The sequence below is a fragment of the Candoia aspera genome, chromosome 2 (assembly GCF_035149785.1).
Source record: "Candoia aspera isolate rCanAsp1 chromosome 2, rCanAsp1.hap2, whole genome shotgun sequence".
Taxonomy (NCBI): Eukaryota; Metazoa; Chordata; class Lepidosauria; order Squamata; family Boidae; genus Candoia; species Candoia aspera.
In genome coordinates, this window is record NC_086154.1 from 124,334,638 (window position 1) to 124,348,730 (window position 14,093).

The 14,093-nt window shown below is 39.4% G+C and overlaps 1 protein-coding gene across 2 annotated transcripts in view; it reads left to right on the forward strand.

The window, feature by feature from the left end:
* The window catches only part of TEX2 (testis expressed 2), a 101,469-nt gene that overhangs the window by 70,642 nt on the left and 16,734 nt on the right, over positions 1-14,093 (forward strand). For both annotated transcript variants that reach the window (XM_063293500.1, XM_063293501.1), the window contains exons 5-7: positions 425-672; positions 4,390-4,536; positions 9,311-9,410. In XM_063293500.1, the coding sequence (XP_063149570.1) occupies positions 425-672; positions 4,390-4,536; positions 9,311-9,410 (495 nt within the window). The remainder of the gene's footprint in view (positions 1-424; positions 673-4,389; positions 4,537-9,310; positions 9,411-14,093) is intronic.

The following is a 14,093-nucleotide window of genomic DNA, read 5'->3' on the forward strand; positions in this document are numbered from 1 at the left end:
CATGTTAGCTGGGGCCCTGGGAATTCAGCAGCAGCTCAAGGCTACAGAGTAACATCTCCAGTTGTTTACAAGTATATTAAAGTCAAAACGATCACGCAGTAATCTTGAATAGATTGGTGTGGAATAATAATGTATCTACTTCTACAATGAATAGATTAAATCAGTGTTTCTCAACCTTAGCAACTTTAAGATATGTGGACTTCAACTCCCAGAATTCCCCAGCCAGCCATCTTAAAGCAGCTAAGGTTGAGAAACACTGGATTAAATCATAATGTGTATTTACCACCTTGTCATATTGATAGTCTTGTAATAGCTGCTTTTTGCTTGAGTATTAGCATGGTAAACTTCTGATTTTCTTATTATGCTCCATATTTGATTATGTGTTCATGCTTAAACCCTTGTTTCCCCTTTTTGTTGCATTCAGGCGTCTTGCCAGCACACAGTAAATCCAACAACCAGTCTGGGATTCTTACTCACAGCCGTAGCAGCAGTAAAGGAAGTGCAGAAGAAATCCTTGCTCAGCCAAAGCAGAAGGAACTGGGGTACCTTGTGAGACAGAAAATACTTTTAGACTACAATGTGTACATGGCAAGGTGCATTCCACCAGAACACCCAAGCCCTGTAGTTAGTCCCATTCACAGTGCTGAAAATAGCCCCACAGCTGTGAAAAAGGTGAAGTATATTCTTTAAATGCTCTTGACTGAAGTCTTATGATTACCCTGTAGTGTCTGCTGCACTCAACAGGGAGTTGCTTTTTTCTTCCCAAAGGAGTGTGGGGCTGATACATTTCTATGATATGCTCACTTTCTCAACATCCTTCTACTTTGATGCAGCTTAAAATGTCTCTGTAACAGTAGGTATTTTATTTAGTTCTTACGCTTCTAGGACTATCCATCAATAGAGCTACTTTGCATCTTAGAGAGCAATATTAAAAATATTGTATAAACTGTTCTTTTGGAACAGAATAACAACAACTAGGGCTTAAACTGTCCTAAAAAGATGTGTACTCAAGTGCTTATTTAAAACACCAGTTATTTTAGGCTGATTAACAGAAGTATAGTTCTCAATTCATAGGAGGTAATGATTTCAGTTTATTTGGGTCACAATACTTAAGAATTATGTCCAGTTTCTGGACCCCACTTTAAAAATGTTATAGGGAAACTGGAACAGATTCAGAGCAGAACAATGAAAATGATAAGGGGACTAGAAATCATGAAGAAAGATTCAAAGATCTGGGCATTTTTAGCCTTGAGAAAGCAGACAGGTTTGGAATAGGGGAGATGTGATCACATTTTTCAAATAGCTGAAAGATGTCACCCAGAAGATAAAGAGCCAGTTTGTGTAGTGGTTAAGGTGCTGAATTAGATAGTGGGAATCTGGGAGTTCTAGGCCTCCCCTAGGCATGAAAGCCTGCTGGGTGACTTTGGGCTGGTCCCACACACTCAGCATAACCCACCTTGTGGGCTGGTTGTTGTGGGGATAATAAGAGGAAGCATTGTGTACACTTTCTTAAGTTGTACACAATAAAGGTGGGATATAATCACATCAGTAGATGATAACAAAGACCTGTTCTCTATCATTCCAGAGTGCAGGAGGTAGAGTAATAGATTTCAATTACAGGAAGGCAGCCACAATATTAGGAAGTCTTGTTCTATCAATAAGAGCAGCTTGACAGTGGAACCAATTACCCAGAAAAACTGAAATTCCCTTTTGCTGAATGTGTTCAGAATAATAGAATAATCCATTGTGGGGATGTTTTACTCTGGATTCTTGCACTGAGCAGTGAGTTGGATTTGCCCCATCCATCTTTAATTCTATAAAAATCACTCATAAGCCATATAGTCTCTTCTGTCTTACTTGAGGCAGTGTTGAATACTGTTTATGAAATGTGACTTATGATTCCTTCTGCTCCTTGTTCATGTGCAATGTCCAGTGTAGATGCTTGTGTATTTTCCATAGCGAGTGGAGTAAGCTTTTCTCTCCTATACCAGGTTTGCCCAAAGCACTGAGGTAGAGGGTACACCAGCCCCATCTCAGTCCTGTCTCATTTTCCCAGCACAATGGAAATGTATACCCTGCAGACCAGGATACATGAGCAGACAGATGACTTTTTTAGAGATTAACGCCATCCCTTTCCCCTATCTGGAAGCCCCAGCTGATACACACCCTTGAAGACCAGGGTGTGCATCCATAAAAGACTAATACAATTCTCCTTCTACCAACCAGTTAAATAAGCAAGGTTGATATACTTCTTGGAAGAGCTTATTGATGCAAATACCTTTCTGTTAACTGGTCTGGTACTTATTAACAGCATGTCAGCAATATTATCAAAGATGGCAGAGAGCTTGGTGTTAAGGCAGCACATAGATACTATCATGCCTTCCCACTAACAACCTCCTCTTTCTCTATTGCTATAGCAGTTCCTATCTGCAGTCATTCTTAGGGTTGTTTTGTCTCCATCCTGAATTCATAGCCACCTTTTCTTGGTCTGCAACCCAAACTGACCTGCCAGGCTGCTGTGCACTTATTCTAGGAATATAATGCTCAATTTTCTTCAATAATAGAAACACACAATAAACAAGAATTGCACCTTCTTCTGATTCATAGTTGCACTTAAATTTAAATTAACACCTAGAGGTCCACATACTTCATCTCTCACAGACAGGGCTTTGCCATGAGCTCCTTCCCCAGACAGTAGCCCCAACAGGCCCTATTTGTTTTGCAGAGGCAGTATTGAGACTTTTGTGACTTTATAATTTAGTCTGTGTAAATAATCTCATATTTCTATGCATAAATTAATATTAGTTCAGTAACTTGTATTAATTGAGCCTCTGAATTTGTTCCTTTCTCCTCTCTTTGTTGGATACAGGCCAGTCACAATAGATTTAACTGTTGTAGCTTTTTCTATTCATTTCAAACCAACTCTCTTAGGCACATGTCCTTCCTAAGATTTGATTTACAAACTATATGCCTTTACAATAGTAATCTCCTCAAGGGTGTAGATAAGGAATGCCTTTACAGTTCCCCTGAGGTGGGATGAGGGTCATATGGTTAAAATAACAACAAATGGCAGTTAATGTGGCATTTGTGTTATTGTTAAACTAAATGACATAAGGATACAAAATGTTTTTGTACCAAAGAGGAGGACAGCTGAGATTCCTTGGGCAACCCCATCCACATTTCTTTGTAAATTATTTACAATTGAGGAGATTGAACTGTGTTTATGCCTCTTCCCATTCTCTGTGAACCCTGTAGAAGATCTTATCTGCTCAGTCTCTGGCTCTTAGGTTTGCTGCTTGGGAGCCCAGTGATCACTGTAATTTTGCTAACTTAGTAAGGCAACAAGTTTGGACTTCTCCAATTGTTTTGGCTTATTCTTTGCCACCAAAGTTGTGGCCTTTTGGTAGCAACCCTAGCCCTCCTCTTCTGCCATCTCATACCAAGTGCCAAACATAGTAGTCCCATTGATAAGGCCCAAGGCTACTCAGGTATCTTGAGTTCTATTTTTGTCAATAAGTTGCAATTGGAAAATGGCCCTCATTTTGTCAGCAACTGGGAAGTTAGCAGGGATGATGGGGAATGCACAAATCATCCCCCTAACTTCCAGGTGGCCTGGCTGTGGTCTTCTGCCATTCATTCACTTTTGACTATTTGCAAAAATGTCCTCTTGTTCCCACATAAGGCATATTGCCCTGACCCAAAGGTTTTAGGAAGTCTGTTAACAGCTTCAATTCAAAATGAATAGAAACACCCACAGTGCAATCAGTAAGAAAAGACTTAATTTGATCCAAGATTCAGAAGGCACAAGATTCCTTACTAAAAGCTGCTGTGATCATTGGGCAAAGCAGGAAGCATTGTCAGATCCTGGCAAAGGAATGTCCTGGGAAGGAGGACACTGTTTGGAGACCAGACATGGAAGTACACAAGATCAAAACATTTTCCAACTTCTGACTGCTCTTGCATACAAGTTTTTATACTGGGAAGGAATGCCAGCTTTTAATGAAACACATCTGGTGCTACTCATCTCTGTCTGCCAAAGGCAGCAGCTATCTCTTGGGCTGGATGATAGATTTTCGATCAGTGTCAAAGTCTTCATGGGCTGAATTGGGACAGGCCTCTGTTTGGCTTCTGTTTCTCAGGCCCAATTCTTCAGTCTGTTTAGCTCCCGGTCTTGTTCCTCCTGCACTGATGATTTACATACTGAAACATGACAGCTGACTACTTTGGACAATATATTAGACTCATGCATGTAAAATATTTCTAACTTGCTGATAAGTAGAAAAATTGATTATTTCAATAAACATGTTAATATTAGCTATTAATGTTATATATTCAGTAGCATTGTGAGACTTATTAAAAGTGGTATTTAAAAAAAAAATCTCTTGCCAGTTGCTGGCCGCCTCCCACAGTGATGATGAGGAACAGGAAGCCTGGATAAATGCTCTGCTGGGAAGAATCTTTTGGGATTTCTTGGGAGAGAAATACTGGTCTGATGTGGTCTCAAAGAAAATACAGATGAAGCTCAGCAAAATAAAGGTATGAATATTTTCCTAAGTATCTACCATCTGTTTGGGGAGCCTGTTCTTGAACAAGAAGCATGTTGTGGATTTTCAGTCTGGTGGCTATCTTGCACCCGGGGCTGGGACTACACCAGTCTGTTTTCTCTTGAGCCATAATATTGCTTAGCATGTTTGCCATAACTGTTACTCAGACTCTTGGCAGTTTCTGGACACTTTTGGAAGTCTAAACCCTTCTAGAGGTTTTCTACTTCTGTCTTTCTAATTCCTGAGGGATCATTGTTTTATTTTCTTATTTGAACCATTTTTAATTTCGCCTGTTAGCTGAAATAAACTCCTAGAACAGGTTACAAAGATTAGTAATAACAGTCCTGCTCTTAGACAGACAACCTAAAATATATCTCATAAAAGGAAAAAGGATTGGGAGGGGAAAAAAAAAACCAAGTACAGAAACATTTTGAGAGAAAAGATGGTAACATTTGCAGATCTGATGGAATGGCCCTGCTCCCTTTTCTGCCTTGACTCAAAATCACTGAATGGTAAAACTTCATGGAGATGGTCTCCCAGAAGGTCTGATATTTTTTTCCCTTTAGAACCCAAATAATTCATTTTCTTTACTAACATAAACATAGTTTTATCCTCTTCTTTTACATCATGAACAATACTTCTTCTTCCAGCAACCATTTACCTGTTGTGCACAACTCAGTGCTTGTGCATCGGCTTCAGTGAGGTCCTTCGGTCTGCAACAGCTTGCCTCTAACACTGGACAAGCTAGGAGAAGTTGCGTGGTCTGATTCTTGCAAATTTGCTGATCTAGTCCAGCAGAGTAAACCCATTTGACATACTGACCCTTGCACTTTGGCAGGAAGATAATTTACAAAGATAATTTATGACTTTCAAAATGATCCATTTCCTTCCTGCTCCAGCAGGGAGTTGCTCTTTTGCCTACATGCCCCTGTTAGGTCTGCAAAGTTTCTTAGTAATGTCTGGTACGATTCCTCTCTAGCAGAACATAGTTTGGAAAGTAATCCTTTCTTTCCCACAGAAAAATGTTAATATGATTTCAAATAATCTCTTCTCTGTGATGGAACCCTATAGAGGATGTCTAGCATCCTCCAGCTGTTGTTTTCTCTCAATCCAACTACAGTTTTTGGGATGTCTAGACTATTCCGGTGATAATATTCAATTCATTTGTTTCAGAGGGCTTTTTTCTTTTTAAAGAACTTTATTAAATTTTTTCAACGTATAAATAAAAACTAACAAGTATGAAATAAAGAGACCTACAAAGAAAAGAGAAAAAACTAAAAGGTGTGGAAATACAAACAAAACTACTACAGAGTGACTTCCGACTTTCTACAGCAAAGATATACATAGATCAATATCAATACCAACCTCTTACTCCAAGTTAGATTTAAAGTAAGCATTATTTCTATAAAACATTTCAGTTCTCAATATATGGCTAGACTATTTTGGTGATAATATTCAATTCATTTGTTTTAGAGGGCTTTAAATACCATGTGAACAGTCAGGATTTTTCATGTAAGCAAAATATTTCTCCACACCAAGCATTAATCTTCAGGAGCGACGTGTCAGAGATTCTGATAGGTGTTGTTTGTGCCCCAATGAAATCTGCAGACTTTTGAATAATAAATGATCCAAGCACTGATTTTGTTTCTCTGTTTCTCTAAATGAGTTTTAAATGAAAATGTTTGACCCAAGGTAGTACTGTGATTCAGCTGCGTCCCATTCAGTTAATTCCTGTAGGTGTCTTGATTGCACAAATGAAAGAAATGGACTTAAGTCTTACTTTCATCAGATCCAAATTAGTTGGCAGCATAAGTGATCAGTGTTCCTAATGCCATTCTGCATGAATTATTCTATATTAGCATGGAAACGAATTTCCCATTGGAACATTTAGTAGGGATGGCCATTTGGCATGCTTTAAAAAAGAAACTGCAGCCAGCGTAGGTGGCCGTTGATACATCTGTGAATTAAAACATACAATTCTGGACACAAAAACTTGCCCTCCAAGCACAGCCAAAGCTTTTATTGTTCTTTCTATTGGAACATTTTGTTCAAATGTACATGAAGTAACAGTGTTCTGATATTGGAAATCTGTGTGGAGTTCACTAGGTCAGTTGAATTAATTATTCACACACCCTCTCTCTTATTCATGTCATCTTGGTAATGATCTTGTTGCTATATCCAGTCCAACGTTGCTATAGAAATTATCCATTAGTGGCTAGCAAGACTGAGGACCTACTTAAAGCTTGAGCACCAGAAAAGCTAGGTAAATGGTGCTAGAATCAAGTCTCACATTCTTATCCGTTCTCTGTTGTACAACAGTGGAGTTGGAAAGTGAGGTGGAAAATAACGATGAGAAGTAGAACTCACCTACCCGAAAGCCGTTAGCCTAAATCAGAACAGACACCCTACACTTCTATAGTACATTTCTTAAGAACAGCCTTCCACAATCCGATGCCCTCCAAATGCATTGAGACTGTCTATACTGACAACACCATGGCAAGGAAGATTGCTTAAGATGAGCACTTTGTTAACTAGCTGATGATTACTCAACTGTACATTAATCTAGTAAAATGTGTCCTCCCTTCCTCCTCTCTTCCACTTCTATTTTTCCCACAAGACCTGGAAATAAAATAAAACAGTTTTCCTTTGACAGATCCTTAATTTTTTCTTAACATGGGGGCAGGCAACTCATTTTGGACTTATGGACACATTTGGGATTATGAGGCACTCTTGGAAGATTTTGAAATGGATGCCGAGGCACTGTTGTTCACAAGTTTGGTATAGCCATTCATTTTTAGAATACATGTAAAAGTGTATTGCCCCCCCTCCCCTTTTTGTTTTTGTTAAAAATAGAAGTAACTTCTAGATGGCTTTTGTTGAAAAAAAACACACACATGGGCCTTTAGTCCAATTCAACAAAGTATGTCTTCTGCCCTTCATGTCTTCATCACAGGTTCTGATAGTGACTTAAATGGCATTCCTTTAGAAGAGTGAGAAAGAGATTTCTCTACCTCCATGCAGAGCCAGTTCTGGGTTTCTTGTTTGACTTTGGACTCCTCCTGCCCCCTCCTGTGTTAATGTGCATACCTCCAGCAGCAAAGTATGCATTGCCCTGACAGCTGAGCTCCAATCTGCCTGAGTAGCAAAACTTGCAAGTCCTGTCCTTATGGCGTCACTTCAGGACAATTTAAGGGAAGCAGTTGGTGATTCCCCTCAGTTTGCTCCCCCTCCCATTCTACACCTGGCAGGACTGATTGTTCTCCTTAAAGTGGAGTAGGATGGGCTTCAGCCTCTGGGTGAGTGTTTGATGCAGAGGATTTAGCCATCTTTCAAGTTGCCCCGGTGACTTGTCACTGGCCCAGAGATGCTCCACACTGGTCACTGGTCACTCAGGGTGTTTCTGAACACAACTCTACTGGTCATTCAGAAGACTGGTAGATCTGTGCCAAGAAATAGACCAGCTGACAGATGGAGTGGAGAAGGTATGCTGGGTGAAGCAGGAGGGAGCCTGCATGTCACATTGGGACAGTCCTGTCACCCCATTCATCTGTCAACCGGGCTATTTTTGGAAACAGATTCATGGTCTTCCTGTCACTTGAGCTAGAAAGGGAGGTTCTTATTAATTTCACTCCAGCTTCAGTATGTCCAAATTGATATGTGCTGCAAGGGAATCGTAATGTTGGCAGCAAGTGGCTGTGGCAGACAGAACCCAGAAGTATCCTGTGGAATATGCAAAATAGTATTGGAGTAGGCAAAATAGCACCCCTCTCAAGAAATAAAAAATGGTAGAAAGCACAGAAAACCCTTTGTTGGCAGAAGCATCAGAAAACCTGTAGTGCACTCATTTGGGACAAGAGAGCCAGTTTGCTGTAGTGGTTAAGGCATCAGGCTAGAAACCAGGAGACCAAGAGTTCCAGTCCCGCCTAAGGCACAAAGCCGGCTGGTTGACCTTGGGCCAGTCACTCTCTCAGCCCTAGGAAGCAGGCATGGGCAAAACACTTTGGAAAATATTGCCAAGAAAACTGCAGGGACATGTCCAGGCACTTGTCTGAATCAACGCTGACACACACACACACACACACACCTACCTCACTAGGGAGAATCAGTGACGTATGTCCTTCTAGTTTAAATCAACCAGGATTTTTTTTTTTGACAGACAGGTCTACCAATCTTTTGAAAGACTGATGAACATGTGTTTAGGAACAGTTCTAGCAGCCTTTCAAAAACCAGTATACTACTGCGTATATGACCCCACATAATGCCTGAATGGCGCTTTGCAAAATGCAGGTTAGGCATTATTTGGGCAGGTGCCTCCAGGTGTCTGGTCTCTCTTGTAGCCCTAACGAAAATGGCTGTGGAGAGCACTGCCCAGGGACTGGAATGGGGGAATCCCTGGATTATTCCTCGGTCATAAAAGGTACAGTGCCCAGGGCCTACAAAACTGCGGGGAGACAGGGGTGCTATGGAAGTGTTTTAAGTTTCAAAAAAATGAAAAGTAATAATAAAATAAAAATGTGAATATCTTAAAATTAAATATATTTAAGATATTGTTACTACTTTATTATGTATATACTTACTGTAATTTATTGATAAGTAAAGGTCCAGGGAATATTTTAATAACCTAGATTATTGCTTCCAGGGGCCTCTCATGATCTTAATGTGGCCCTGGATGTATGTCTGCAGCAGGCATTGTCAATCTTTCAAACACCATGAATATTGGGAAAAGACAGAAAACGCTGCTTTATTCTATTTTTTTCTTCTTCTAGTTGCCATACTTCATGAATGAATTAACACTAACTGAACTGGACATGGGAATTGCACTGCCAAAAATCCTTCAAGCCTATAAGCCTAGCATTGACTATAAAGGTATTGCATTCCATTTTGATGTTGTAGGATGCATTAATAATAGAAAACTATCATACTGTAACCTACCATAATATGCACTCAATGAATTTTCTCCAGTTCTAATAATATACCTCTTAGACTACTATAATGTGTTTTTCTGCATGGGGCTGCCTTTGGAAATAACACACAAGCTTCTGGGGGCTTTCTGGTGGGATAATACCACCAGTGTAGAGGAGCACCTATTTAAATGTGCTGCACTGGTTAGCAGTGGGCTTCCAAGCCCAATTCAAAGTGCTTAGGTTACCTGTAAAGGTCTACCCAGTGGAATACCGGGTTATCTCAGGCAATGCCTTGCCCAAATAAAACCTGCCTATCAGGTCCCATCATTTAGAGGGGTCCTGCTAGACTTCCTCTCTCCTTGCAAGGTTCATCAGGTGTGAACAAGGCAGCAACCTGTTTTGGTAACAGCCCTCACTTTATAGAATTCTCCCCCCTCAAGGTAGGTATGGCCCTAACCCTCCTTGAATTTTGAAAGAAATGGGGGGGGGGGATCCTGTTGCATGGTGCCATTTACTTGAATTGTTATCTTTGTTGAAGTTCATTATATTATTAAAAAGAATTGGTACTTGGAGCTTGCTGACTCACTGATTACATTAGGATATATGTAGCTACAGGAGAAATTTGACAATTGCACCAATTGAAATCACAGGAAAAAATGTATTTGCTGGTTCTTGACCTGTGAGTCTATTATGGTGGATATTAATCAAATAGGTTGTATTCATATCTGTTACTTTACATTAATACATTAATACAGTATTAATAAATTATCAAAATAGTACCTGAGGACACATTAATGAACTCAGAAGAGCAAAACAGTAGTTTGAATGACCCCTTTTGTTTCCATCCTACCATAGAAATAGATCTCAATCTGCTCTTATTGCAAGATAGTGGGTTTTTTAAAGCAATACCTTTTTTCATTTTGAAAAAATAGTGTGATATATTTATGAATTGGTTCATTCAATTTACTGCAATAGGAATGTTCCATCCCTTTTTTTAAAGAACTTTATTATTTTTCAAAGCATAGTTAAAATACAAAATAGAATATAGAAAAGACAGAGTATAGACCTAAAGAAAAAGGAGAAACTATAAAAGTGCAAAGTTAGAAGAGGATAGAATAGGAAAGTGAGTTCCAACTTTCTCTAATACAGATATGAATGCAATTACAAATATAATCTCTTACCATTAGTTAAACCTGTTGGAGTTTGTGCTGAGTGCTAGAAAGCATTTGGCCTGAGAGATCAGAAAGAAGACACCAGGCATTTCAATAAAAATAATTGTATTCAAACAACGCATAGAACATAAACAGTTTCATCTGGGAAACTCAAGGGCTCAAAAGCTTCTTAAATACAAAAGAGCATATTTACAAGTACACGCACACACCCAAGTGTGCTGAGCAGAAGAGCTGCTGAGCTGAAACAGAAACAGAAACCACTGGCACAAGTCCAGGCAAGTTCCCCAACCATGCAGGAAGCTTTTTGCTTATTTGGTCATCCTTTTCCACACCCCAACTTGGGAACAATTAAGCTTGACCTGTTCACCTTGCCGACACTTAAGAAATGATTTGTTACCATGGATACCTGCTCTGCAGCTTAGTCCAAGGAGAAACAATACCAACAAAACCTTAGCAACATTATTTCTGTAAAATCAAACCTTTTAATCATTAAAACCCAAGATTAAAGCTTCGTTTTTTTCTGTCACAAGCAAATAGTCTAAAAGTGGTTGCCAAGTAGAAACAAATCCAGAAACGGTATTTTCTCTTATCAGCGCTGTTAACTTGGCCGTTTGGGCCAGTTCCATCAGTTTAATCATCCAGTCCTCCACTACAGGGATTTGTGGGTCTTTCCATCTTTGTGCATATGAAAGTCTTGCTGCTGAAATCATATGTGAAAGCAAAGTCCCATGTTGTTGCTCATGCTGTTTCTCCATCAGTCCCAAGAGAAACAGTTCTGGGTTTTTTTTGTAAGTCCAATTTAAGAACCTTTTGTATATTGACATATATTTGGTCCCAGAATTTTTTGGCCTTCTCACAAGTTGTCAGGATCGTACAATCAAACGAACTCAGTGCATTTGATTGCTGGTTCCTGTCAATGCCAGTCGGACCAAGAAGCCTCGACAGTGTCAAGAATGTTTGTGCTAGATGGGGTGGGGGGGTTCCAACAGGAGCCAAAGTGCTGGGAACCAAGGTCATCGTAACGGCTTGAGTCAGGAGTGGGAGGGGGAACATGAGCTCACTGAGAAGGGAATGTTTTAATTAGGATTTGTGCACCAGTTTTAACAGTTGCAGCTTTCTCTTGGGATGCTTACTTCAATCTTCAAATAAAGAGCTTTCTTTTTCTACAATGGAAATGTTTAAATGGTAAATCCATTGTCAAAATTGGTATAGTCTGGAAGAGAAACAACATGCTAGGCAAAACATTCATCTTAATCACAGAAATTCTCCCCATAAAAGACAGTTGTAATTTTTTCCATCTTAACAAATCTTTTCTAACATCATTCCATATTTTAACATAGTTATTCTCAAACAACGTACTATTTCTAGTTGACAAAATTACTCCCAAATATCTAACCTTTTTCTTAATCTTGAAACTAGTCTTACCCATTAACTCTTCTTGATAGGAATGTTCCATCCCTTGTAGAGCAATTTGTGACTACTCTGTAACTAGGTTGTCATTGAGATGTGGCATTGTAGACTACAGGCATGAAGTGAAAGCAGATTTTAAGTGTTGGTACCGAAGGCAAAAATTACTGGTTAGGACTGCTGAATGGGTATTATTATTTTTTTTACTCCATTCCTTTCCACCTTTTAAAAATTTGGGTACCTTTCCAGTGAATGAAAAATATATGCATTTCTCATGAATTGGTTGTCCAAAGAGAATGAAACTTAGACAGCATTTTCAGAGGCAAGCAATATAATATCACATGATAACATCATTAAAGAGCTTATTGTCTCCATTAGATGTGCATTTAGATGAAAGAAAAGAGGCTACTTGTTACTTAGCCCTTTAGAGCTGAGAAGCTATCCTAATTGTGAAACGGTAGCATAATCAGTTTAGGAATGCTTTGGTAGGTATATTATAAGCAATTAACTATAATGGAGAAAATGTGGACTTAGAAGAAGGAGACCAGATGCCTTTGGGCCAGGCACTGTGTTTCAATCTAATACTGTATGCTTTACTAGGATGTTGAGATAAATCTTTGTCTGAGGTATTTTGGGGCAAACACATCTGAGTTTTTGTTAGAGCACACCTGCCCCATTTATTATTTATTTCTTAGAGTTATATCCTGTGGTTTTTGTGGGAGCTTACTTGGGGATTTCTCTTTATTTTACTCCTGCAATAACCACCTGGGGAAATAGGCTTGGTGGAGAGAGTGGGTGATTGGCCAAAAGTAGGTAGGGCTGAGAGACTGGAAGGTACATTTGAACCTAGACAGACACCTTAAGGGAGGGTTTCTCAACCTGAGCCGCTTTAAGGTGCGTGGACTACAACTTCCAGAATTCCCCAGCCAGCTTTGCTGGGAAATTCTGGGAGTTGCAGTCCATCCATCTTAAAGTGGCCCAAGTTGAGAAACCCTGCCTTAAGCATTATGCCAGTGGCTTCCCTCTAAACGTGTTCATGCATCCAGGTCTGATATTCTTTAAAACAAGAATATTAGAAATGTTCCACATAGTGTTTTTTTATAGCCAAAATTATGACATGGAAATTAAGGGGTAAGTTTTGCACATCCCCACTAGATGAATTTGGCTGTGGATATCACATTTCAAAGTGTCCCCTCCCTTGGCAGTTTTGTGTGTTTTGTTTGCTGTAAAAAATACAAGCTTCCTCACAATTGATTGTAAATAATATGCTGCAGATGCTCTGAAATGCTGATCCTTTTCATTTCCTGTCTTCTTTAGCGAGATAGGAACAATGTTTTGAGTCTGCTATGGGGCTGTTTTATCTCTCTGCCTCGCAGATGCTCTCTAAAGCTTTTCCCTTTATAATTGCAGGATATTACATACAGATCAGCCCAGTACAATTACAAGCAGTTGCAAGCAGGTTATTGCTAGTCTGTCTCAAATAGATGAATGCCCCCCTATGGAATTAATGGCAGATGACAGGATCCGGATTGCAATGCTGAAACATTTTCAAAGGCGGTGTGGGCAGCTTTCATTTGCAGCTGACTTCTAAGTTTAGTTTCTTCTTACAGGCTTTTTTAACTTCCACTTAAGATGGGTTCATAAGGATACTTACTTGTGTGGGGGGGTCATTTTTGGAGAAAACTGGAAGCCAAGATTTGGATGCTTCTAGAACTGTTGAGTGCAGTATTAAGAACAGGGATGGGCACTTTGTAGCAAGAGTATCTCTTTTGGTTTACAGCTTTCAGAGATTATGCTACTGAAATTAGGTGGCAAAATAGCAATTTTCAGTGATTTAATTTTTAAACTCTTTTTACCATTTTTTTAATTTAACTGCCACCAAAGTAACTTTAAATGGTCCAAAAATTGCAGCCCCACTGACCCATCACATCACCAACCATATTCCCTTGCAGCCCAAAGAGGAAAAAAGTTGATCATCTCTGCTGTAGAAGGGGAAAAAAATAGTATTAGACTTAAATCTGAGGTGGCCTACTTTTTATGCAAAGATCCTCCATATAATGCAAGTA